At 43.5% G+C, this 27,726-nt stretch overlaps 2 protein-coding genes across 2 annotated transcripts; both read right to left on the reverse strand.

The window, feature by feature from the left end:
* Window positions 1–11,727: 11,727 nt before the first annotated feature.
* On the reverse strand, window positions 11,728–12,666 carry LOC109436694 (olfactory receptor 1M1). The gene has a single exon (XM_019715446.2). It carries the CDS (start codon window positions 12,664–12,666, stop codon window positions 11,728–11,730), a length of 939 nt encoding a protein of 312 aa, XP_019571005.2.
* A 10,235-nt stretch (window positions 12,667–22,901) lies between these two features.
* Window positions 22,902–23,876, reverse strand: LOC109436692 (olfactory receptor 7G2). Its single transcript, XM_019715443.2, has one exon. The coding sequence runs from the start codon at window positions 23,874–23,876 to the stop codon at window positions 22,902–22,904; it is 975 nt and encodes a 324-aa protein (XP_019571002.2).
* Window positions 23,877–27,726: the final 3,850 nt, after the last annotated feature.

The raw sequence follows: 27,726 nt of genomic DNA on the forward strand, positions 1-27,726 counted from the left end.
TCCCTCTCAGATTTCCCAGACACCCGCTCTGTCCAACCTGCCCCTCAGAGGAAACTGAGGCACAAAGAAATTAAGTTGGCTGGCCCCAGTGGCTCAGGCGGTTGGAGCTCTGTGCTCCTAACTCCGAAGGCTGCCGGTTTGGTTCCCACATGGGCCAGTGGGCTCTCAACCACAAGGCTGCCTGTTCAACTCCTTGAGTCCCGCAAGGGATGGTGGGCTCCGCCCCCTGCAACTAAGCTTGAACATGGCACCTTGAGCTGAGCTGCAGCTGAGCTCCCGGATGGCTCAGTTGGTTGGCATGCGTCCTCTCAACTACAAGGTTGCCGTTTCGACTCCCGCAAGGGATGGTGGGCTGCGCCCCCTGCAACTAAGATTGAAAGGACAACAACTTGACTTGGAAAAAAAGTCCTGGAAGTACACACTGTTCCCCAATAAAAAGTCCTGTTCCCCTTCCCCAATAAAATCTTAAAAAAAAAGAAAGAAAGAAATTAAGTAACATGCCCTCAGGGGAAGGTGGGGCCAATCTTTTACTACAGAATGAGTTTTCTGAGTGGACATCAGTAAACTGGGGATGAAAGTTATTCCAGTCGGAGGGAACAGCATATGCAAAGGACCAGAGGTAAGGATAAGCATGGATATATTGGGGAAACCCTGGAAGGGGGTGTCGTTAGAGATGCTTGTAGGAAAGATGCTGCACGTGGCCCCGGGGTGAACAGACTGCAGGGGCAGGATGGGGGGGCTTGGAGGTGGGGAAGAGCCTGAGACTCGCACCCCATCCTGGAGGGGAGGGCTGAGGCCAGACCAGATTTGAGAAAGATTCATTCACCCTTTGGTGGGATTGAGAGGACCTTGGTTTGGGAACAGCGTCCCCTGGTGGTCACATTGTGGAACTCTACTCTTCCTCATTCAACAGATACGCCATCCCAGCTGTGTCCCTGGTGTATTAAAATATTTTTAAAATTAATCTTCAATAATAATCATGCAATTAAAAAAATAATATTAATAGCCACAAAATAAATGCAGATGGTTAAATTTTTATTAATATCTGATATAATATTTTATGTAAATAATTGTTCAGTAACTACGTGAATTTTAATAAAACTGAAATATCTGCAAATAGTAAAATTTGGGAAGCCACTAAGTTGTACAACTGATGGAACATCTTATTTTCTTGATTCACTCTTTAATATTTAAACAAGGAACAATTTGAAAAGAATAAGTTTCGTTCACTATAAACACCTTACAGTGTTATTTCTCAATTACAGCTCAATAAAACTGAAAAATAAAATAAAAAGAATGTTTTCATTTTAATGATTTTCAAATTTAGCACTATAGTTCACATATGAACTAATGTTTACACTTGCCATTGAAAAGTATTGTATCTCATGGTTTGCAGTGCTTCATAGTTTTAATAAACACAAATAAAATCTCCAAGTGGCCACAGAAAAGCACAGAATAATAAAAATTATTATTTGCTGCCCACGTGACTACTAAATGTCTGGCACTGTTCTTATCAATTTAGACATAATAACTTCCTTTATTCCTCACTGAACTCTGTGAGGCAGGTACCATTATTAATTACTTTATTTCACAGATGAGGAACTTGAGGCACAGAGGGACTAAGAAAATGGCCCAAGAGCACACAACAAGGAAGTGATGGAACTGCATTTGGACCCAGGCCATCTGCTTGCAGGGCACATGTTCTTGATGTCTGGGCTCTACTGGCCTTGACTCGGATCAGAAAGAGGGTGATCAGGGACCACTCCCCTGAGCACATGGCGAGGTTATCCAGGAGGAGTAGAGGAAGGGCATTTTAGGCAGAGGGAACAGCAGGAGCAAAGGCCCTGAGGCAGGAAAAATTTTGACAAATTGTAGGAATGGAGTGGAGGCCTGTGAAGTTGGAGCGAATGAGGAGTTGGAGGGGACAGCAGTGGGAGAGGAGGTGGCAGATGACAGCAGGGGCTGCATTGTGCAGGGCTTCAGGGAGCCACTAAAGGGTCTAAGCAAGGGAGGAGTGACTCTAATTTTTTCTCTTCTGTTGTGCAGCCTCTGGTATCATCTGGAATCAGTCAGGTCCCCTTTGCATGTAAATGACAGAAGTAGGAGGTTGGATCTCACACAGGATGAGGGGTCCAGGCATCCTGGCTCTGCCCACACCAGCTGTGTGGCCTTGGGCAGATTGCTTTATCTCTCTGTGCCTCAGTTTCCTTATCTGTGCAGTGAGGATAATAACAGGTGTGTCTCAGAGGGTTGTTGGGAGAATTAAATAGGTTAACACATATCAAGTGATTAGAATAAGGTCTGGCAGATGGTAAAAACTATGTAATATCACATATCATTATCTTCATTATTACAATAAATGTGGGCTCACATAACTGAAAGCTTGACAGCTTCAGGTGGGGTTTGATCCAGGTGCTCACATGCTATCACAGAGTCTCTGGTGTCTTCCCTCTGTCATCACAGGTTTCCTGGGCTTTATGTTCTGGCTCCACACAGCAGATAAAGCCTCAATCCCAACCCTGTGATCCACAAAACGGCCATTGCCATTTCTCTCATCCTTAAACCACAGCATCTAGGGCCAGGTTGAGGCGAGGAAGGGTCTCTTTCATTTGCCCCAAAGGAAAATGTGCTGTCCAAGAATCCCCAGCAAGTCTCCTCATTGGCGCTGAGTGAGTTACATGCCCACTCCTTAGCCAATGGCTGTGGCCAAAAAGATAAGGTAGTAGTTGGGAGCTGCTGCTGGGGCCAATCACAGCTGAGGATGGGGGGAGCACAGTCAGGAAAGAAATGCAGGGACTTAGTTCCACTTTGCCTCGCCTCTTGGGTTCTCTACTGGAGTCACAAAAAGCCACCCATCTTGCTTCAGTTTCCCCACTCTGCCCCAGCCCTTACACTCCATGTTAAGTTGATTCCAGAGTGAAGATATGGGGAAACCAGCCTCACCTTCCCAGGGGTCACTGTTGGGCCTTTATTCTCACTGACGCCCCCCACCCCCAATGACCCACCTGCCCTTCCCTGGCTCCCACCTCACCCCTCGCCCCTATTCCCAGGACAGATGAGGCAGCGTGCCAATATGACACCATACATAGTTATTACCTTATTGACTATATTCCTTATGCTGTACCCTAATCCCCATGATTACCACGTAACAAGGAATCTGTACTTCTTAGTCTCTTTCCCTTCTTCACTCATCCCCAACCCCCTACCCCATCTGGCAACCATCAAAATGTTCTCTGTATATATGAGTTTGTTTCTGTTTTGTTTGTTTATTTTGTTCTTTAGATTTCACATATAAGCAAAATCTTCCTCTGTCTGACTCTTCACTCAGCAAAATTCCCTCCAGGTCCATCCATACCACTGCAGATGGCAAGAACACATTCCCTTCCTTGGCTGAGCAATATTCCATTGTATACATGTACCACCTCTTCTTTATCCATCCTTCCATCGATGGACACCCAGGCTGCCTCCACAGCTTGGCCATTGTAAACAGTGCTGCAATGAACATATGGATGCAAACATCCCCTCGAAGTAGCATTTTGGGTTTCTTCAGATATATACCCAGAAGTGGGATTACTGGGTCCTTCTTTGTCTCTTGTTATAGCCTTTGTTTTAAAATCTATTTTGTCTGGTATAAGTATTGCTACCACAGCTTTTTTTTTTCTTTTTTTTTTTTTTTTTTTCATGAAGTACCCTTTTCCATCCCTTTACTTTCCATCTGTGTGTGTCTTTCAATCTGAAGTGAGTCTTTTGTAGGCAATATATGTAAGGGTCTTGTTTTCTGACCCATTCAGCCTTCCTGTGTCTTTTGAGTGGAACATTTAATTCATTCACATTGAAAGTAATTGTTGACATATATGTATAATAGCTACTGCCATTTTATTATTCATAATTTTGATTTTTTTTTCCAGAGGGACTTCAAAAAATCCCTCTGATACTCCTTGTAATACTGCTTTGTTGATGATAAACTCCTTTAGATTTTTGTTGTCTGGGAAGCTCTTTATTTGTCCTTCAATTCTAAATGATAGCTTTGCTGGGTAGAGCAATATTGGTTGTAGGTCCTTGCTTTTCATCACGTTGAATATTTTGTGCCAATCCCTTTTGGTCTGCAAAGTTTCTGTTGAGAAATCAGCTGACAATCTTATGAGAGCTCCCTTATAAGTTACTAGCCTTTCTCTTACTGCTTTTAGGAGTTTCTCTTTGTCTTTAACCTTTGCCATTCTAATTACAATGTGTCTTGGTGTGGGCCTGTTTGGGTTCATCTTGTTTGGGACTCTCTGAGGTTCCTGGACTTGTATATATAGTTCCTTCACCAGGTTAGGAAAGTTTTCAGTCATTATTTCTTCAAATAGGTTCTCAATCCCTTGCTTTCTCTCTTCTCCTTCTGGCACCCCAACGATGTGAATGTTGTTAGGCTTGATGTTGTCCCAGAGGTCTCTTAAACTATCCTCACTTTTTTGGATTTTTTTTTTCTTTTTGCTGTTCTGATTGGGCATTTTCTGCTACCTTGTCTTCCAAAACGTTGATCCAATCCTCTGCTTCATCTAGTCTGCTTGTGATTCCTTCTAGTTCATTCTTCATTTCAGTTACTGTATTCTTCATTCCTGACTAGTTATTTCTCATGGTTTCTATGTCCCTTTTTATGCTTTCTGTCTCTTTGTTAAAGTTCTTACTAAGTTACTTAAGCATTCTTATAACTGTTGTTTTGAACTTTATATCTGGTAGGTTGCTTGCCTCCATTTTGTTTAGCTCTTTTTCTGGAGTTTTCTCCTGTTCTTTCATTTGGGATGTATTTGTTTGTTTTCTCATTTTGGCTGCCTTTCTGTTTGTATGTATTAGGTAGATCTGCTATGTCCCATAGCCTTGTCCAGGTGGCCTTATATAGTAGGGGTCCTGTGGGGCCCAGTAGCACAGTCTCCCTGGTCATCTGAGTCAGGTGCTCCAGGAGTGCCCCTTGTGTGGGCTGTGTGTGCCCTCCCATTATAGCTGAAACTTGGTTGCTATTGGCAGATCAGTAGGTGAGATTGACCATCAGACTGGTTGGCTATGGGGTTTGGCCACATCTACAGCTTATGGCTGCTGTGTGGGAGGCTTACTGTGTGATTCGTTCCAGTGGATTCTGGTGCCTGTTGAGACCGCCCTTTGTGTGTGCCACTTGTGGGGCTAATTAGGTGGTGCTCTGCTGTGGTCTGAAGCCGGTATGTTCATTCTGGAGCCTCTTATGAGGGGGTTCAGTGCAGGCCCAAGTCTCCCACTGCCTGTGAGCAGCTGGGGACTACCTGGTAGGAGCTACAAAGCAATCCACAGTTGTTCGCTGCCTGTGCTAAACCTGGAGACACATAGGAGAGGCCATGCTGCAAACTGAGGATGTCTGCCACCAGTACTGGACCTGGGGGAACTCTCCAAAATGCTAGAACACCCCAAGGCCTGCTGCCACCTTCCAGCTCCCTTAAGGTTCAGCCTCATGTGGTACACAAGTTGGGTGAGGCGAGGTCTCAAGAAGTCACTAGAGTGGTAAGAATTATGGTCAACAGGTTAATGTAGACTCTGGTTTGGTGCTGGTGCTGAGCCTGGAGCTACTCAACAAAAGTCTCATAGCACACCAAGGCCAGTCACTGCCCATGAGAGGCCCGTGGACTCCAATAGTTTTCCAAGAAAGAATGCAATTCAGGCAGGGCTGGCTACTCATGGAGAAAGTGTCTCCAGTTGGAGGAGTTGGGTGGGGCAGGTTCTCAATGAATCAGCAGGGTGGAGCATCAGCACTCACCAGGCCAATCAAATTCAAATTTGGTCTGTGAGGGAGGGCTCAACACAGGAAAGATGGTGCCTGCCTGCCAGCTGTATGGGAGGAGGACCCCTCACAGAGAAAATGGCGACTGTCCTCCAGCCCTCTGTAAGAAGCCACACCTGTATGTCTCCAACCCCACCCCCACCCCAAGTCACTGTCCCTCTGCTGGAGCCCAAGGTGAGTACTTGCAAGTGAGAGAATCTGTGGCCAGGCTGTTTAAGAGGATGTCTGGGTTTCCCACAGCCTTTCGTCCCACCCAGATGATTGGAATCCTCACTGTTTATCACAGCCAGATGTGAGAGCTCTTCTTCCCAGCACCAGTACTCCAGGCTGTGGTCCCTCGCTCCTCCAAGGGGAACCTCTGCAGCTGAGATATCCCTCCCAGTTCTCAACTGCCACACAGAGATTTTGGACTAGCCCATTTCACGTCTACACCCCTCCTGCCAATCTCCACATGGCTTCTTTATATCCTTAGTTATAAAACTTCTGTTCAGCTACACTTCAGATGGATCTCTAGGTTGATAGTTCTATAATTTACTTGTAATTTTAATGTGTTCACAGAAGGAAGCATGTACAATGTTTATCTACTCCGCCATCTTGGATTGCCTCTGTTGTTGTTTTTAATCATGATTATAACTCTTCCTCTCTCTCCCCTGCCACCTCCCTCTCTCTGTCCTCATCTCTGAGAGATTAGTGTCCCCATGGACCTTCCCCATCTGGACACCCCTGAGTTCTGGGTGGGGTAAGAAGGGATGGGTACACATTCAGTAAGTCCTAGGGGTGAGATGGATGGAAAATTTGGAACACTTAAGGCCACTTTCCTAATGTGCCCCAACTAAGGACACCCTTGGGAAGCTGTCGGTTTGTGATTCCTTTGTGGTGAAGGGGCTGAGGTGGGGTGGGGTAAGGAATCAAGATTAGTAAAAGTTCTATATCTGGTACAGAGAGGCCCTCTGTAAACTTTTATTCAAAGGATGTGAGGGCATGAGACATCCTAACTACGTGTTTCTGCTGCCCCTGCATGTCTCGGCTCAGAATTGCGTGAATTCAGCATGTCCAGATCAGCACCAATGTCCAGCTCTGAGAATGCCCTCAACATCCTGTGACACCTTGAGTCCATCTGCCTAAAAATATGGCAGCTAGGAGGATGTTGGTGTGTCAGGCAGCCTCTAAGATGGCTAAGATCTCAGAGATTTATTCTTGTGTAATGCTCTCTCTTCAAATGTGGGCTGGACATGTGACTTGCTTACAATAAATGGAATACAACAAAAATGATAAGAAGTCATTTTGATATTAGGTTATAAAGACTGTGGCTTCCATCTTGTTTGCACCCTCCTCCTCATTCCTTCCTCCCTCCCCTCCTCTCTCTTTTCCTCCTTGCCTGCTTCTCTCTCCCTCTTGGTCTCCCTCTCCTTCTGTCTCTATCTCTCTCTCCCCATCCTCCCTACCCCCATGGGGAGACTCATATCTAGGAACTTCTGTCTTTGATCAGCAGAGAACTGAGATCTGCAGAGTGAAATTAGAAACAGATCCCCTAGACCCCGTCAAGACTTGGGATGACCACAGTCCCTGCTGACACCTTGACTACAACCTTATGAGAGACCCTAAGCCAGTCACCCAGCTAAGCCACTCCCAGTTTCCTGACCTACAGAAACTGAGATAACTGCTGGGGGGGGGGTTAATTAAATTTATTGTGGTAACATTCGTTAATAACATTTTAGAAATTTCAGGTGTACAATCATTTGTATATTGCACTGGGTTCTCATCACCCAAAGTCTAGTCTCCTTCTGTCACCACATATGAGTATTTGACCCCCTTTGCCCTCTTCACCCTCCACCCACCCCCCATTCCCTCTGGTAACCATAATATTGCTGTCTCTGTCTATGAGTTTGTTTCTTTGTTTGTTTCATTTGTTCTGTTGTTGTTTTCTGTTTTACAGCCCACACATGAGTGAAATCATATGGATCTTGTCCTTTTCTGTCTGACTTACTTTGCTTAACATGATACTCTCAAGATCCATCCATGTTGTCGTAAATGGAAATATTGCATCATCTTTTATGGCTGAGTAGTGTTCCATTGCTTATATCGGGGGCGCCAACAAATGCATACACATTTTAAGAGATGTTATCTATGTATTACTTTTCAAAGTTGAATTGAATTATGGTAACAACGTGTAGTATGACGTTCACTCAAAAGATGGCGTTAATCAAATGAATGCTAGCATCACCGTATGACAGGCAGGACAGTCAGAGAAAGTGGCAGAAACATGGTTGTCATTTGAAGAGCACAAGACCATTTTGAAGTGGCATTTGAAATTCAAGAACGTTGTGGAAGTACAATGACAATGAAGGCGTGAGTCTGCAACAGAACCTCCAACACACCTAGCGATTGCACGCATTCGTGATAAGTCTGAGACGCACGGTACTGTGTGAAGAAATTGAAATGGCATATGCAGCAATACAGGTGAACACTTTGGTCAATGTTGCTCAAGCAGTAGTTCACCGTAATCGGAAGTGTCTGGACGCCGATGGTAACCACTTTGAGCACCTCCTGTAATTGCAGAAGTCAAACGTGACTTGTATTCATATTTTGTTATCGCTATATATAAAGTATTACAATTTTAATACAGCTTTTTTCCTTTCTTAAAATGTGTGTACATTTTTTTGTCACCCTCTATATGTACCACATCTGTATCCAACCGTCCACTGAAAGATACTTAGATTGTTTCCATATCTTGGCTATTGTGAACATAGGAGTACATATATTTTTACAAATAAGGGTTTTCAAAATTTTCAAGTAGATACCCAGGAAAGAGATTGCTGGGCAATACTACTTTTGTTAATTTTTTGAGGAACCTCCATACTATTTTCCATAGCGGTTGCACCAATTTACCTTCCCAAGAACAATGTGCGAGGGTTCCCTTCTATCCACATCCTCTCCAACACTTGTTATTACTTGTTTTGTTGATAATAGCATTCTATGAGGTGTGAAGTTGTATCTAAGTTGTGATTTTAATGTGCATTGTCTTTTGCTAATGAAGTTGAGCATCTTTTCATATATCTGTTGGCCATTTGTATGTCTTCTTGGGAAAACTGTTCAGGTCCTCTGCCCATTTTTTTAAGCTGGATTGTTTGTTTTTTCATTGTTGAGTAGTATGAGCTCTTTCTATATTTGGGACATTAGCCCCTATTGGAGGTGTTGTTTGCAAATATCTTCTCCCATTCAGTTGTTTGCCTTTTCGCTTTGTTGATGGTTCCTTTTGCTGTGTTGATCATTGTTTTAACATGACGTATCTGTTAGATTTATAGTGCTTGCAGGGTTTTGTTCCAAGATTGAGGAAGGAACAAACACATAATAGATAGATAGATGATTGATAGATGATAGATCGATAGATGATAGATAGATAGATAGACGTGCAAAACTCTTTAGATAGATATGGAAAACTCTTTAAAACTTATTCAAATACTGACTTGTTCCTGACTTTGCATGTGCAGTTCCTTTCTTCTGGCACCCGGTTCCCGTCTTCTTCACAAATACTTCCTTCTAGGCCTGATTCAGAGCTCGACTCAGAAGTCACCTTAACAGAGACTGTTGCCCTTAGTCCCCAGATTGAAATACCTCTCCTCTGTCTCTGTCACATCACCCTTCAGTATGTCTTTGAAGTCCTTCTTACCATTAGTAACTATCTGACGCATTATTTCTTTTTTTTTATTGTTGTTTTCCCTGATGGATTAAAAATGGTTGCTTTGTTTTCTATTGTTAAATTTTAATATTTAAATTAATAACATTGAACTTAACTTTTTTTGTGTGGTATACAGTATTTAGAATTTTATCCCATGTATAGATTTCTGGGGTCTGGGGAGGAAGAGCACTATTTAAATTCCTGGCACCTTCAATATCATTGCTCTGATATCAGGACAGAACAGATCCACCCAAATAAACTCCCTCGTACTTAAAACTTTGTGCACAGAAAAGGACTTTTGTTCCTCTCTTGCTTACTGCCCTATTGTCAGTGCTTAGCTACCATAGAGTAGGCACTTGGTAAATATTTGTTGAATGAGTGATTGAATGAATGAAACATAGATAGGTGCCAACAAATATTGAAAGTTGATATTGTAAAGGCTACCAGAACAAATTGCTCCTGGAGCTGTGGCCTTAACTTCTTAACACAAAACAAGACAGAGATAGTTTAGCCGACAGAATCTTAAGAAATTTTTATTGGTGCAAGGCATTGCTCATTGCAATAGGGGAGGGAGGGAGCTCAATAAGTGCTTCAGCCCAACTTGGATACAGAGAAAAAGGCTTTCACAAAATTCTACGAGGACCCAAGTTCTATTACTTTCCCAAGTCTCTGGCCATCCCAACCCTTTCCCATTATCACAGTAACTACTTGCATGCATATGGATGGAGAATGAAGGGAACTTATCAGGAGAGAGAGCTGTGGTTCAGCCTTCACCTGATTTTTGGTTATTCCACAAAAGTCCTGACCAAATTCATGTGTGTTTCCCATGGCAAACTCCAACCTTCTTAAATTATGGGTTTGAGTCACCAGAATATCCACCAGGAAGCATCATCTTTTCAACCAACAACAGGGCCAGGCCTGGAGGTCTTTTTGTTCAACTGAGAAATTCCAATTTAATTCTCTTAGAAAGAAAGTAACATAAGCAAATTAGATGGAGTCAAAGCCTTTTTGCTTAAGATGACGCCAACTCCTCAGCATCATTAGAAAAGTTTTGGGCCCCATTCCAAGGCCCTGTGCATTCCCTCTTAGTTATAAATTTCCATAGGAGTATGAGGATTACTCCACAACAGACATAAATATAATCTGTTGCTTTCATAGGGACTTTAGAATGATGAAATGAGACAGTGCAAAGAGATGTAGTGTGGTGTGTGGCATGAGACAGACTCATAATTAATAGGTCTCATTTCTGTTATAAAAAGTGTTACTACCTAAATGCATCCCGTAGGCATATATGGCGAGTGGGATATGCCTCACTTCTGATTTAGAGTCAGGATCCAGTTGATTGGTGTTCTCCTTCATATCCTTTGGCTATGAAGATACACACCATCATGTGGTGAGTCCTCACTTTCTTAGTGTCTGCGTTGAGTCTCTTTCTCCCTGTGCTTTCCACACTTTTCCCCCAGCACACTCCATCTCACCTCCTGAGAAGATAGGACAGGAGTGAGGGTAGAGGGAGCATGCGTGACATCCACATGCTCCCTGACTTTGGTCCCTGGAAGTCACATGAATTGCCTGGTTCTCAGGAGAAAGGCCGAACTCTTGGATTGATCCTAAAGCTCTTCTTGACGTGGCATTTGCCACATCGTTCATCACGGCTGGATTTTCCACTTCAGAAATGCACTCTTCTCTCTCTCTTGCTCTGTCCCAGTTCACATACTATTTTCTTTGTCCAAGACACGCTTTACTTACTCCTCATACTTGCCTCAACATCCTTTGGGATAAGATGCTACCCTGCAGACTCTGTCAGGAGTTCCTGCTGTATCCTATGCTTCCCCTTAGGTATATGTTCCATTCTGTTGTCATTACATGTCCAATGTCTTCTCCCACCCTCAATTATAGGGATCTTCCAAACTATATGCATTGTGTCTCTCCTGCTCACCAGGCTATGACCAGCACCTACGTTAAGCCCAGAATACACGTATTCATTGAGTGCTAAATGGATTCTGAGCCATGGTAAATCCAATCTGGTAAGACTAGACTGGTTTTTTCTAGAAATACAGCGTAAGACATACACAAAGGGACTCTTAGGGGTCCCAGTCATTGAGAAAATAGTGACACGGTCATCTTGAGGTTTCCTTTTAAACTTCTGCAATTCCAAATTCAAAGTGATGACTCTCCCAGCTGTGCAATTCCAGATTTTTTGCCCAAGAACCCAGATATTTATATCTTATTCCCTGGGAACTCCCAGGTGGCCGGCTGGTCAGGAAGATGGGGTGTTTTCTCTGTTCATGAGCTTCCTCAGGGCCCCCTGCAGGTCTCTGTTTCTCAGGCTGTAGATAAAGGGATTCAGCATGGGCGTGACTGCAGTGTACATGACAGCAGAGGCTTTCTCCTTCACGGCTGTGCGGACAGATGAGGGACACAGATAGACCCCAATGGTGGTCCCATAAAAGAGGGCAACCACAGAGAGGTGGGAGCTACAGGTTGAAAAAGCTTTCTTCCTGCCACCTGCTGAGGGGACCTGCATGACAGCCACGATAATGCGAGCATAGGAGGCCAGGATGCAGATGAAAGGTGTGGCTATCACCATCACGGCCACAATGAGCACAAAGATCTTGTTCACAGAGGTGTCCGTGCAAGAAAGCCTGAGAAGGGGAGTGAGGTCGCAGAAGTAGTGAGGAATCTGGTTGCCACAGAAAACCAGGCGCGCCATCAGGAGGATGTGTGTGAGGGAAATGAAGCAGGAAAACACCCATGGACCACCGGCCAGCAAGCCACAGAGGCGTGGGCTCATGATGGTGGTATAGTGTAAGGGGTGGCAGATAGCCACAAACCTATCATAAGCCATCACAGCTATTAAGACACTGTCAACGATGCCAAAAAAATGGAAAAAGTACATTTGGGTCAGGCAGCAAGGATAAGAGACGGACTTGCTCTTCGTTTGGATGTTCACCAGCATCTTGGGGACAGTGTTGGTGGCCAGGCAGAAATCAACCAAGGACAAGTTGGCCAGGAAGAAGTACATGGGCGTGTGCAGGTGGGAGTCAGAGCTGATGGCCAGGATGATGAGCAGGTTCCCCAGCACGGTGACCAGGTACATGCAGAGGAACAGAGCAAAGAGAAGAGTCTCCTGCTCTGGTTTTTCTGAAAGTCCCAGGAGGATGAATTCGGAGGCACTGGTTTCATTCCTTCCTTCCATGGGTATAATTCCTCTGGAAGTATTGAAAGGGGCAAGTTATATGAATGCTATGGAGATGATTCGGGAAGTTTAGATGAGTTTAATCCCAATTTCTTACCTGTGCTAATTACAACATTAGCTTTATATATGTTTTGCACCTTGAACTGGTGGTAAAGTGCAGTGCCACAGATTTCAAGACTCATTTCAAGGGACCTTGACTGAATATTCCCATTTCAGGGCAAGATTGAGAGAGTATACTGTGCATGGATCTTTGCTGAAAGAACCACAAGAAGATATACTTTAGGCTGAAATACACTGAATCCAGACAGAGTGAGTGATACCCGAGAAGCAATGATTAAGTAAGAAACTGATATATGTGTAGGAAAAATTTTAACAAAACACTGTCTGTAAAAAGTAAAATTGCAAAATGTGGGTAAACAAGGTGGATTAAAATACTACGTAGCAATAACAGAATATAAGAAAGGTAATCAGAATTTAAAGAAATAAGGTTCTTGTATTGATTTGCAGAATAGAAATATGGAGTATTCTGGACCTTCTATGTCAAGCATATGTGATAAAAGATTATGTGTAACCACTAAAATAATGGACATAGAATATATAACATCTAAACGGTGCTATAGGTACACTAGAAATAACACAATTTTGATCATACCACTTGGAACAATAAAAGTGTGTTAAAGTTGGCTCACGTTGACTCACAAGAACAGATTCTTAAACTTTCATAAATTTTGTGTAAATGTTGGTAGTTTGAAACTGATCATTTTAAGAAGACTTACACCATGGAATTCAGCAACTGTTATTAGCCAGGGTGTAAAAGCTGGCCCACGACAATGTTAGAAGGAACACAACCCACAAGACTGTTTTTACGTTGACACCAACTGCACATTTGGGGGGATCTCATAACAACTCATGATCTGAGAATTCATTAGAAAGAGACACAGCAGTTATACTCACAGTTAAAGCTATTATACTCATGGTCAAAGTTTGTTACAACTAAAGGGTACAGATTAAAATCAGCCCACAGAAGAAGCACTTAGGACAAAGCCCAAGAAAGTACCCAGTGTGAAGCCTCTGTTGTCATCTCTCCCTGGAGTCATAGACAGAATTACTGTCAATACACAGAGTATTGTCAACCAGGGAAACTCTCCTACACCTCAGTGTTCAGAATTTTTATGGAGGTTTGATCATATAGGCATTATTGATTGCCTACATCACTCATATCAGTCTCCAAGCTCCAGTCCTAAAGGTCCACTGATACCATGTGACCCAAATCTCCCACCTGAAATCACATTATTACTATCTGTTGTGGCCATTTCCCGCCTACGATAACTTGGCATGACCAATATCCACCCCAGGTCGCACCTAGTGAGACCCAAACGTTCTTATCAAGCATGATATTCCAGAGGCTTAGAGATCACTTTCTAGAAGCTTTTTGAGTAAGGATAAATTCTTTATCACAGAAGCTCTCTTATAATAAAATGATCGTATGGTGCTACCTACCAGTGTGCAATAGGGATAGACACAAAGAAGCAATTAATTTATATCATAAAGCCATTACATCTATTTTTGTATTTTCGTCCTTTGATCTACTTCTACTTATATATTAGGATAAACTTGTACAGAATTATTTAGCATAGAAAGTAACTGATGGTTAGCTAAATTCAGCTCTTCCTCAGGCCAATCATTTTCCATTAGTGTTACATAATGAGGAGATTTCAACTCCATTTCCCAACACATGAGACCATCATTATCAGTATTACAATCTCACCAACAATGCCAGTGTTATACCATATTGCAGTATGGACGTAGATGTAACCTGAAAAACGAGTCAAAGACACTGGAAACATTATTAGAGTCCCACTCAGTCCTTATCATATCATATGACCAAAATGTCCCCCAGGGCAATGCCACTCAGAGTTGCAGGCTTCCATTTAACTTGGTCAGGTTCCAAAAGCAGGGTGGTCTCAGTCACTCATGCTTTTACTCTTTCAGGCATCGGGTTTCATTGAGCTAAGAGGCAATGTCATCCTTCGCTCACAGCCTCTCTTGAGGCACCAGTGTAATATTGGGTTCCCTCATGGCCTGATCTATTTATTTGTTCCTTTACCCTCAATTACTATGCCTCCTTTTCTCCATTTATTATTTCTTTTCACTCGATCTTTTATTTATTTGTTTGTTTGTTTATTTATTTATTTTAAGTGTGTTTTTCTAGGACCCATCAACTCCAAGTCAAGTAGTTGTTTCTCAATTTAGTTGTGGAGAGCGCAGCTCACACTGACCCATGCGGGGATGGAACTGGCAACCCTGGTGTTACGAGCATCGTGCTCTAACCAACTGAGCTAACCGACCGCCCCTTCACTCGATCTTTTATACTTTGTTCTATCACTCGGATGGTCAAGGTAGTGGGCAGAAACTGTAGTCAATTAAGTGCTTTCCTCTCACTCTGCTTCCATTTATATATCTCAACTAGTGGCTATCAACTAGGGATAGAACTGCACTCACTGTTAACCCCAACTTTGCTGGATGGGGTGAAGGCAAAATCCAAGTCATCAGGCTCTTAGGAATTCTGACAAAGTTTTAAAGGTATAGTTACAAATTCTTGATTAGGGACCATTCCTACACCAGCACCCACTGTTGCAGCACCGGTCCTGGGACCATTGCATTGGGCAAGAAAAAATAAAGTTTAACTGATATGAGGAAGACTTGTATAGTCATAACACCATCCTCCCCAAAACTCACATCCCCAGATCCCCCAGAAAGATGGAGGAATCTAGCTAGTGGAGACATTCCCTGTGCCCCCTCATGTTGAGTATGAGCTCACACCTGTGAGGGTGTGTAAGCCAGCACTTCATGCCTTTATATCCCCACCGTTTTAGACAACAACTGTTCCAATGCTCTTCCTACTGTGTTTCTCAGTCTTCCGTGACTCAGTGGTCCCCATGGGTAAGACATCTTCTGGTTCAGTCCTTCTCTAGTATTTTGAGCACTTTTATCTGTCACCAAGTATGGAAAGCCCAGTCCAGAGTGAGTGTCTCTTCCCATCGGAACCTATTTAGAGCCTCTATCTGCTTTGCCAGCTCTGAGTGCAGATTTCTCTCCAGCCAGATCCAAGCTTGAGCCCAATACATCCTTCACCTACATTTTTGCAGTTACAGATAACAATAGCTAAGTGATGGCATTGAAACCCTCAGGAGTTGGATTTTAGATTTCTCAATTCTATTGATAACTTTTACCTCCCATAAAAGTTGCAATTCAGTACCATGCATGACCCTGAGGCCAACCAGGAATCAAAGGTTCACCATACCGCACCCGTTCCTTCTTCCACTTCCCAAGCCACATTTTTCAGTGATTTGGGGGTCCTCCTAGTGAACCTCACTACCGACACCAACTATGGAGAACTGACTCACTACAAAATTAAGGGAGGACACAGTTCATAAGATCATCACCACTTCTGACACCAACTATAAGTTTTGGGAGGTCCCCAAACCCCCTGAGGCTCAATCATTTGCTAGAAAGATTCAGAGAACTTACTGAAAGCTTTTATATTCGTGGTCATGGTTCATTACAGCTGTAAGATATTTTTAAATCATCCAAGTTTGATTATAATCAGCTAAGAAGCATAAGAGTCCAAAACTTCGATGCAGGAGACCCCAGTCTCTCTATCCCCCATGAAGGTCAACAACTAGATACTACATACAAACAATAACAGCTCTGGCAGAGCTCTAGTGTCCACTTAAGAAATTTTAGCAACACAGTGCAACACAAAACCTGAGAATAATCACCCGAGAAGAGAAGAAAGACAGCTTCATTTTGCCTGCATCCTCTTATCCCTTGAGCCAGCATAGCTGAGCACCAAGAGGGAAGTTCCCAGCTGGAAAGACTTCTTCTTGCCAGGAAAGGAGGAGTGGGGTGAGCGACTAGCTTCTCCAGTCTCTCAGGGCACCGTATGAAGGACCCTCTTAGGTTTTACCCCACGCCGACTGGCAGAGGTGAGATGTATAGAGACAGCTAAAGGCAAGGAAGAAAAGCAAGTACGATGTCCAGTGTCTGCTCTGCAGACAAACCCAGCAGATTTCACCACTGGGGAAGGAACCAGGGTCAGCACAGCTGCCAGGACCACCTGCAGATTTCACCAGCTTTGCCCCACAGGTATTCCCATTCATGGAAGTCAGGTGCCTGAATCCCTCCCTGCCCCAGCAAGAGCCCAAGGAACCTCAGTGGCAGCCAGGTAAGGCCTCTAGAGCTGTTGCAAGATGCCAGCCCAGACCATCCCAGCACACCCCCACAATCATGCACACGCTCAGGGCTAGGTCCTCCAGCTGTGCACCTGCATGCTTCCACCCCCACCCCCGCCCCCCGCCCCCCACACACACACCGGCCTCCACTGCAGTGTGCACGCCTGGAAGGAGAGAGAGCAGCCACAAAAGGACATACCACGAGCCAGGGCCAGGGCCCCTGCAGCTGCTTGTGGACCCAGATCAGGCCCTGCTTTCTGTCACTGGCCAGCACCGCTATGCTCACCTGGAGTGAGCACATCCAGCTGCGCACCTGCCCGCTCCTGGCCCGACCTGTGTCACTGGCCTCCACTGCAGTGCACGTGCTCGGGGAGAGAATCAGCAGCTGCAGGTGAGCACACCTGTAGTGGCCAGTGAGGCCATAGCTGGCCCCAGCCCTCGCTGCCTGCCCTGGCCCCCAACACCACATGGGTATTTGCAACCAGCCCCTGCCACTACGTAGGCACCTGCAGCTGTTCCCACGGCCAAGTGTGTGCACACCCCTGGCCCCGGCCACCACTGCCGCCAGCCCTGGTCCCCAGCCGATGGACCTGGAGGCACCACTAATGACCCCAACAGCCTTTGCAGCCACTGTGAACCCCCCGAAGTGCTCACCAAAACCCGCACGGTTATCGATGCTATGGATGCCAGCAGCCCGAGCCTGAGAAACCTTACACTTCCCCGGGCCCGGTGCAACCACAGGCCCCCGCACCTGGAGTTCTGCACCACTAGGCCCAGCTCACAGCATGCTCCAGGGTGCCCCTACCCGTAAGTGAAATCTCCACTTACCAAACTCAGTCCATCAAGTCTAGGAGAGGCGACTGCTTTTTCAAAGCCACAGACTCATGCTAATCTATACTTCTTGCTTTATTTACTACTGCCCTCCTAAAATTATGTTTTATACCAACTTTTGGGGAGCAATATGTCAATCCCCCTTGCAACCCACCTTTCCCGGTCATTTCCTGTCTCCATGCTTCCTCATATTTCATATTATTTACTAAATTCCTAATAAGTGCCGAGCGCTGGAGTAGGCACTTTACATATATGACATATTCTAACAACAAACTATGAGGCAGGGATTTTGATCCCCTTTCAACAGATGAGATGACTGAGGCTCAAAGAAGACTAAGGACGTGTAGCTCCCACAGCCATTAAATGGTCAGCATGTGGTTGTTAAGTATGGACCACGTTTACTACATAGTCCTTCATTGTCACCTTGAGTTTACTGGAAGAAGAAAAGGATAAAAATTATTTAGAAATACCCTGGCTATATTAAAAATTCATGTAAGGAATTAAAATCATGGAAAAATATTGGCAAAAAGAATGCAGTGAAAAGATTTCCCAGGTTTCTACATGAAATAAGGCCAAACACCAACAACATCCGCCATGGCACTCCCAGGCTGAATGAGTATGAATGACGTCATGAAGAAGCCAAAGCCCACTTTAAGAGACAATTTGATGGAGATAAGATATCCTTTGCCCAGAGTCAAAACGGTAGATTTAAACAATGACAAGGAGATGGTTGTTTAAGGAAGCAAAGCTAAGGAGAGAAGATAATGAATTTGGGTGTTAGTTGCTAAGAAAGTTAATTTCACCTTTCTCCGCCTTCCAGTTTTTCCCTTCTTTCCTCTCCCCCACCCGCCTTCCTCCCTCTCACCCTGTCCCTTACGCTCTCTTTCAAATTATGTACTGGGCTATCTCTTCTCTTCTTAACATCATCACTGAGGCATGAGACAAATTTGCCTCAGTTCCCTCCCTGGTGATGAACCATAAGACGCTCACTCTGCTTCCAGGAAAGGACAAGGATGGTGAGGTGAGATCTTGGAGACAGAAAGATGTCTCATGCAGGCACAGGTAGATGTCCTCCCGGCCCGAAGAAGAAAAACTGGGGTGAAGGATAAATTGTAGCACCTCGGGGAATAGTTACAATATCTGGGCGAATAAGAAGCCAATTCTCAAAGCTCCTTGTTAGACAAATTGTCCAATTTTACCTCTATTCCCTAAATAGTTCAGTTTCCTATGGGGCTGGGACATAGCAGTAAGAAGATTATACTGACTATTTTGGGTCTTTGGAGGCAACTTGGGACAAGCTGTGTGTTTGCCTACTTGCTCTGCACCTTCTTCTCAGGGAAAATGCTCTCCAATCTCCTAAACTCTGTCTTTCCAAGGTCCATAGCTTCTCATACAGAAAGTTTCCATTCTTCTTCCATACAGTGTTCCTCAAACCTTTAAGAACCAAGAAATAATTTCCTACATTCACCCTGTGATGTCACACCAAGAAGCAAGACTGCTTCCAACCCACCTAACCTCAAGAGGGCAACTATGTAAAGACATCATGGCTTCCTTTCAGCTCTGCGAATGGAGCAAGTAGAAGCTAACCTGATGGGCATACACAAGGAGAGGCTGGCCGAGTGGGTCTGCAGCCCGGCCCTCACTCTGAGTATTGGTCCTAGGGTGGCAGCAGTGATAGCCTCTACCTTTGCATTTTTAAGATTTCAGTTTTGTGAGGTCATTGCTAGATTATCAGGTCATGTGTCCACTCAGTAAACACCCATGGAACTGATTGATGCATTAAGTTCCAGCCTGTAAAAACCTTCAGTTATGGAAATATCCAACCATAGACAAAAGTAGAGAATATAGTACTAGACTGAGTCATATGAAATTGCCAATATTCTACTATTTTTAACCAACAAAACTGGCAACTTTTCAACTGGCAACATGCTTGTTGCTCGAGTGGTTGGGCAGGTAGGTCTGGTGCCTGGGGGTCACAGGTAGGCAGGTTTGGTGTTTGGGTACATGGAGACCTAAGCCTGCTGTGGAGGGCCTGGGATCTGGGTCTACATGAGTGGGCCTGTGTCCATGGGGACCAACCAGGCTCCCTGGCGTTTGACCTGGCATTTGGGCTTAGGGTAGCTGACCTGGAGCCCTGGAATGCAGACGTGGGCCTGGCTCTGGGAACCCACCTGGAAGCTGGGTCCACAGGAGCCCACCTGGAGCCTAAGCCCACAGGCATCAGCCTGGTTCTGGGGCAGACTTGGAGCCTGGGGCCATGGGGGCCAGTCCAGTGCCAGAGTGGACTGGGAGTCTGGCTCCTTGGCAGCTGGTGTAGATTCTAGGTCCACAGAAGCAGGCCTGGCCCTGGAGTAGGTCAGGAGTCTGGGCCACAAGATTCAGCCCAGTGTTGGGTGAACCAGAGTCCTGGGGTCCTGAGCCAGCCTCATCCTGAGATGAGCAGGAACCTGTATCTGCTGTCACTGACCTGGTGCTGAGCCTGGCCAGGAGCTTGGATCTGTGGGAGCCAGACTGGTGATGGGTAGGCCAGGAGCCTGGGACCACGAGGACGTACCAGTGCTGGCATCTACAATGAAGTCCCATGCTCACCTCCCCCCAAACTCTACCCCTGCTCCTTGGACTGGGCTGCCCAGGCTCGGGGCGAGGTTGAAAGGGATAACACAAAACCATCTTCCCTTCCATCTTAGAGGCATCTTTTCTGATGTCTGTGCTCCACTCTGGTGCTGTAATCCCTCACCTTGAAACCTTAACTCGGGTGAAGGTCTTTTTTGTGCCTGAGAAGCTGTTTAATTAAATGTTTCTGGGAGGAACGAAGCTCAGGAAACTCCTGTATTTCTGTTGCTGGAACCCCAGTGTTTCTCCTTGGGTCTGTCTGTCTGCTCACATTGGCCCAAAGAAATACGTCAGCTTGCAACATACAAAGAAAAAATAGTTTAATATTGAACTGGTAAAGGTAAAGCTGACCAAACCCCTTCCCCATGACTGCCGCATGAATTTAGGTAAACGTCAGAAAGTTTTTTAACAGTCATCATGTTTGGGGAGGGGCAGATTTCTGTTCAGGAGAAAAATAAGTTCTGTTATTTTTTACACAGATTAGGAGAACAGCAGAGTGAGAAAAAAATGAGTATTGATACAAACATACACAGGAAGTTGTTAACAAGAAGACAGTTAGGCAGAGTCCCTGGGACACTTGGTTCTGATCATTTTATGCATGTGTGATCAAAAAATATGGTGAATGTTGCTGCCATGTGCCACCCAACAGAAAGGCAGGGATCTTCAATAGTGAAGCAGCTTGTCAAACCTTAGGAACAGTGTGTGACAAGTTTCAACTTGTTCAGTGCAATCAGTTGGGTGTGAGCTACGGTTGAGACAAGCTGTGTTTTAAAGTGTGCCCTAAATCATCCTCCATCATGACAACACTCCATGTCACACATCACATCTAGTATATGGCAATTTACATCAAATAAAAACATTACAGTGTATCCTCATCCACCTTATTCACCAGATCTGGCATCATGCGACTTCTGACTCTTCCCCAAAGTCAAAATGATTCAGCACATCGAGGCAGCCACGACAGCACAGCTAAAGACACTCACGAAAGAGGACTTCCAGAACTGCTTCAGAAAGTGGCAAGAATGATGGGATAAGTGTGTTTGAAATGAGGGGGAGTATTTTGAGGGGGATTAATGGCAATGTGTCTTCTACTGTAATAAAATTTTTTTAAACAGTCACCATATTGTTTGATCACAACTTGTACTTTCCTCAATGCTTCTCCTGGATGAAACTGTATACTTGAATATTGCTGAGAGAGTAGATTTTAAATGTTCTCATCACAAAAAGAAATGACAATTCTGTGGCAGGATGGAGCTTTAACTATGCTATGGTGATAATCATTTTGCAATAAACAAGTGTATCAAATTAACACATCATACACCTTAATCTTACACAATATTATGTACAATTATATCTCAAAAAAGCTGGAAATATTGATCAAACACTGGCTGCATCAAGCCAATTTCTGTTGCCATGATTACGTTACCTCCTACTTTTCTCTGTCATTTCCATGTCTGTCTATCTTCTATAAGCATACTCATAATTATATTCAGGGCCTATTCAGATAACCTGGGATAGCTCCTCCTCTGCAAAGACCTTAATTCTAAGTAACTAAAATTCACCTTTTTCTCACATAATAAGTTAGGGGACATAGGATGTAGACGTATCGTTTTAAGGGCCATTGTTGAGCCCACTACAGAAATATCTTTGGTTGACCATGGAAAATTCTATACAAGTATTCAAATCAAAGAAGGACAGTCAGAATTATATCTCTGGGAATCATGTTGTTATGACATCTTCATCTGCGGCCACCCCCTGGTGACTCTGAAGAGAACCACTTCTAAGACAAGACAACACATGAAGGATGGACTGAATCCTTCCTCCCCTGTCCCTATGCATTTCCTACCTCTAAAGTCCTTGTAATGAAAGCTAACTCTCTTTATTGTTTGGGCACATTCGAGTTTGAGATTCTTTTCTTTTCAGGACTGAAGGCTTCACACTGTTGAAGTTCAAACACTTCAAAGCCCTCTCAAACCACTCAGATAATCTAACTATGCAAATTTCATAGATAATGAATCCGAGGTATGGTAGACGCTAATGTTCCTCTGAAAAATGTGGTTTACCAGTGAACAATCATATTAATTACTAACTAGGTGTGTGGAAGGTCAGTTCCCTTACTGCACTACAGGCCTAATGTCAGGGAGCAATTGGTATGACCCGACCATGGGATCAGGTGGAAGCACGTCTCCAGGAATGACCACAGTCTTGCTTCAATACTTTCCGTCCCACCCACCTCCTGAAACTTTTGTTTTTTTGAGATTGAATAAAAAAACAAACAAACAAACAACAACAAAAAAAACACCACTAAAACTACAACTAGAATCCTTGCCAAAGGCTCTGTTTCTGCAGAACCTGAGCAAAGAAATTAAATTTAGAAAACTGAAATCAAGTGTCAAACATCATAGAGCTAGACAATAAGTAAAATCAGATTTCAGCCCCAAGTTAAAATTAACTTGGTCATTATGGCATTATGTTGTCTAGCCATTTTAGAAAAATTTGGTGATGGAAGAATCAAGCACTGTGGCTTACCCAGGATTCCTAACAGTTTGCTTCATTCTAGAAACCACAGCCCAAAGTAAATGGCACAAAATCAGAAAAGAAAATACGTATTCTACCCATTAGTTTTCCTAAGGTTTCTTTCATGTCCCTGTTCCTCAAGCTGTAGCTAAAGCGGTTCCTCATTTGAGGAAACACAATGTACATCACTGAAGCCACTGCAGTCTTCCTGGAAGCGTCAGTCACTGTAGATGTAATATACACCCCAAAAGCGGTTCCATAGCACAAGGACACAACTGACAGGTGCGACCCACAGGTGGAAAAAGCTTTGAGCTTCCCCACAACTGATGGCATTCTCAAAATGGAGGAGACAATTTGAGTATAAGAGAAAATGATTCCACACAGAGGAATGCCACCAAATAGTCTAGCCACAAAATATATCAGGAAGTTATTAATGAAGATGTCAGAACAGGCGAGCTTGATGATGTGAGCAAGTTCACAGAAGAAGTGGGGGATTTCCAGGTCCCCGCAGAAGGACAGCGGCAGTGCCATCAGACTGTGCAGCAGGGCGACCACAGTGCTGAGGAGCAGGAAGAGTACAACCAGCAGAGCACAGAGACGGACGTTCATGACAATCATGTACTGTAACGGGTGACAAATGGCCACAAAGCGGTCATAGGCCATTGCTGCAAGGAGGAAATTTTCAAATCCACCCCAAAACAGGACAAAGCCAATCTGGGTGAGGCAGCCTACAAAAGTGATGCTCTGATTCTGTGTCTGGATGTTCACCAGCATCTTTGGGATGGTGGTTGTGCTTATACAGATGTCAGTGAAGGACAGGTGGGAGAGGAAGAAGTACATGGGCGTGTGCAGGTGGGAGTCGGAGCTGACGGCCAGGACGATGAGCAGGTTCCCCAGCACGGTGACCAGGTACATGGACAGAAAGAGCCCGAAGAGGAGGGGCTGCAGGTCTGGATCATCTGTCAATCCCAGGAGAATAAATTCTGAAACCTCTGTTTGGTTTCTAGGTTCCATGGTGTTGATGAATCTGGTGGAAAGATGGAGTGAAAATAAAATAAAAGGAATGGTTCCCAGGCGTTGAATGGGAACGTGACAGAAATGTAAACTCTTGGTACCACTTCAGACTTACGGCTGGCACACTTTGGGGGTGATCACCAGCAATGTATGTTTTATCAAGCCCTCTAGATGAGTGTCATATATGCTAAAGTTTCAGAACCTGTGCTTAAATAAAAAGAAAAAAGATACCTCTATGTATATTGTGAAACCTAGAGACTATTCAAATCTTTCCCTCTGCTAATTTGTCCTGCCATCATCATCTCTCAGTCTTTCTCTTCCCTCTACTCCCTTTACTGGTCCAAATATTTATTGGTCGCCAGCTCTGTTTCCCACCATGTATCCAGTGCTGAGACTGAAATGAAGAATAAGACATGGTACTTCCTTCAGAAATATTTCTTGCCTTTGAACAATCAGAATTGTGAGAACGGGGTTATAAATCTGTCTTGTAGAGAACCAAACTTTGATATACTCAGTCAGAATCATCTGACGGGCTTGTCAAATTATGGGTGAGTTAGATCATATGATCACCCATTTCCCCACGGGGACACTTAGGTAAAGTGAGGTTACGTTACGAACGCAAAGAACACAGTAGGAGGCAAAGACAAGGTCTCAGTGCATGATGTCTGTTTGCCCAATCATTGCTAATGCCTCTGGATAATAGAGAATGTGCATTCCTCAGTCATCACTCACATTCCATAAGCTCCCTTACAATGTTTAATATATTCATCTTAAACAATAATCCAAGTATTTTCTTTTCTCTACAAGGTACATGCACCTCAAGGTAAGGTATGCAGATCATGTATTTGTCTAAGTATGTGCTCTGCACCTGAGGATAGATTTAAAACAGTTGCCTATAAACTTGAAGCTCATCAAACTCTCCCATGAAATGCTACTCATCTGCATTAGTTATTAATTCTAAGAGGCTGGGCAAACGTCAATGACATTCTCTATCTTATCCTAAAGGGATTTCGCCACCTAAGATGATAGGTAGCCTATTATTTAATAATAAAAAAAATCAACAGCTAGATAATGAAAGAAAGAATAGGCTCCCCCAAAATCGATGAAAATGACAACAATTCTTGGTACTCGGAAGACAGACACAAGACAGACATACGATACTTATAAGATAATTAAGCATCCCAACACAGTGTCCCTGTGAAAGTAGTGGCTTTCTGTGCCTGAGGGAGACAGAAGTGGCCGTGACAGCCTTCATCACTTGGTGTATCACTTAGAATCAAACAATGAATTCAACCCAGACAGGCACTGTCGTTGTGAAGGGGCACAGCGTTGACCTACATGACAAGTCTGGTGTTCTTATTTGTATAATGGGAAGTATCATAATATCTTATGGGGATGTGGCAATGATGAGAAATGAATGGAAGAAAAGCATCTAACACAGCACTCAGCATGTGATACCCTTGTATGGACGTTTCTTATTGTATTAGTGTTTCTCTGCCATGAGCAATGAACGGCACCTTGCATATTTCACTCCTCACAAGGAAGTAGGTGGTTGAGGCAAGTTAAGGTAACACAAGCGTGAGACAGAATATCCCTAGCATGACAACTACAAATTTCAGGGAGAGCACTGTGAACTGAAACTCCAGCTGGGAGCATGTATCATGCACAAAAGGAGTCAAGGTATCATCAGTGACATCAATATTCTTTTGATATGGACATATGATAAAATATGTAGCAATTAAAATGAATTAAATAATAAAATGACAGACAAAGAATGAAAACCCATAAGAAATACTTTTGAAAGACATCAAGTGTATATCATTAGAAAATTTTAAATATATTTTGAACCTTCATAAGTAATGGTCCATAATAAAAATAAAACCGTGTAGGTTTAATTTACCATGAATTATTCAAGCAAAAAAAAATATACAGAGATAACAATGAAAGACTGGGTACCCACCAATCAAGTATCAGATTCACACACTTCATCCTCTTGTAGGTGTTTTGATTGCAACAAATAATACAGGTACATGTGACGCCCCCACATCATGTATTGGCACAATGTTGATTCTTTTCCTTCCTCAGGGGAACCATGACATGAACTTCTTATATGTCATTCCCCTGCAATTTTTACTATGATTAGTACTATTGTTCCATAACTTACTGCATTATTTCGCATTTTGAAAGCTTTATATAAAAGAACTGTGCAGTACTTGCCACTTACATTTGGCATTCTTATTTAATGTATATTTTCTTTATGTTGATATACTTATCTCACCTCATTAATTTTAATTATGGGAGAGTATTCCAGTATATTGTTTCATCATGTTTTATTTATCCATTTCCTAACTGATACACCTGTGGTATATACGTTATGGTTATTGCCTTTTATCTTACCTATGTTTATGAATACATATATAATATAAAGCAATGTGTGGGGGATATTATCACATTCTCGAAGATGTTGTCTTTAGGTCTTTAGGAAAGGGAGAGCAAGAACTGAAGGGGATACAAAAGAGACGCTTCCTGTATGAATATTATTTTTTTACTTTACAAAAAAGGCCTGAAGGTGATATAGCAGAATGTCAGCATTTGTTAATCCTGGAATAAGTTGATGGTGGTCATATATGTTTTGATTTACTGTACTATCTCTGCTGTTCTTATATAAAATACTTAATTTTATAAAAAGAAACAGGTGTACTAGGAAGGCAGCTGGCTTTCTCTGTGTGTCTCCACTTTCCCCCGAGTTTTTACAGCCCAGCTTCAAAGGTAATACCAACATTTTTCTGTACAATGGTGTATCATAAAACCAGGAATGGAAATCAAAGGTAAACATGACCCCTTCCCTGACCACCACAAGAATTCAAGTAAATGGCGGAAAGTTTGCTAACAGTCATTATGTTTTAGAAGGGGCAGATTTCTGTTCAGGAGGATAATAGGTTTTTCCACTTTATAGAGAAAATGGGAGAACAGCAGATTGAGAACTGGCTGAGTATCAGTACACAGCTACATGGGAACTTGTTAACAAGAAGATAGCTGGGCTGGAAGCTCATGAGACACTGTGTTCTGATCATTTCTTGCATATACTCTCCTAAAATGCTTCCCCTGGATGACACTGTAGTAAACCACCTGCACTCTCATTTCCAAATCATTAACTGAGGGAGTTTAATTACCTGGCTGACATCGGTGTGGAATAACGCGTGACCTGACATCTGGGTATTATGACGAGCTTTGTCCACAGGAAGGGCAGAGAGACCAAGTGAGGTAATGGGTTCCCGGTCAAGAAGGCTCATGTTTGGGAGGAAGCTCAGGGGTGCTTCTTCCTGAGTAGGAACGGGCTGTTGAGTGAGGTGGTCACAGGCTGCCTCTTTACAGTTTTTATATCCCGAGGGATCAATATCCAAAGCTCCTCATTAGACAAACATTTTTAGTGTCATTCTGATCCCTGGGCACTGCAAATCCTTGAAGACCGACACAACGAGAGAAAGAACTTCATGATAGCTAATCCCAGACCCTGTTGGGCCAGGTTTTCTCCCCACCTGTTCATGCCCACCTCCACTTCACATACCTTGGGCACAAGTACACACACTTCTTTGCTGATAAATTCTAGGCTTTCTTTTTTTTTTTTTTTTTTAAGTTACAAACAAAGGCATCTCTTTCTAGTTAACAATATCAGGAAGTTTGATTCCAATTTGAAGTATGAAAACATAGTTTATATAATGGGTATGAATAATATTTTATAAATATAGCTAAATATTGCAAAATTCAAGCACTTATGGGTATTTTGTCTTTAGAGTCATTGAATGTGTCCTGTACCTTAATTTCTGTTCTCTATATTTTGTACAACAGA

The sequence above is a fragment of the Rhinolophus sinicus genome, linkage group LG07 (assembly GCF_036562045.2).
Source record: "Rhinolophus sinicus isolate RSC01 linkage group LG07, ASM3656204v1, whole genome shotgun sequence".
Taxonomy (NCBI): Eukaryota; Metazoa; Chordata; class Mammalia; order Chiroptera; family Rhinolophidae; genus Rhinolophus; species Rhinolophus sinicus.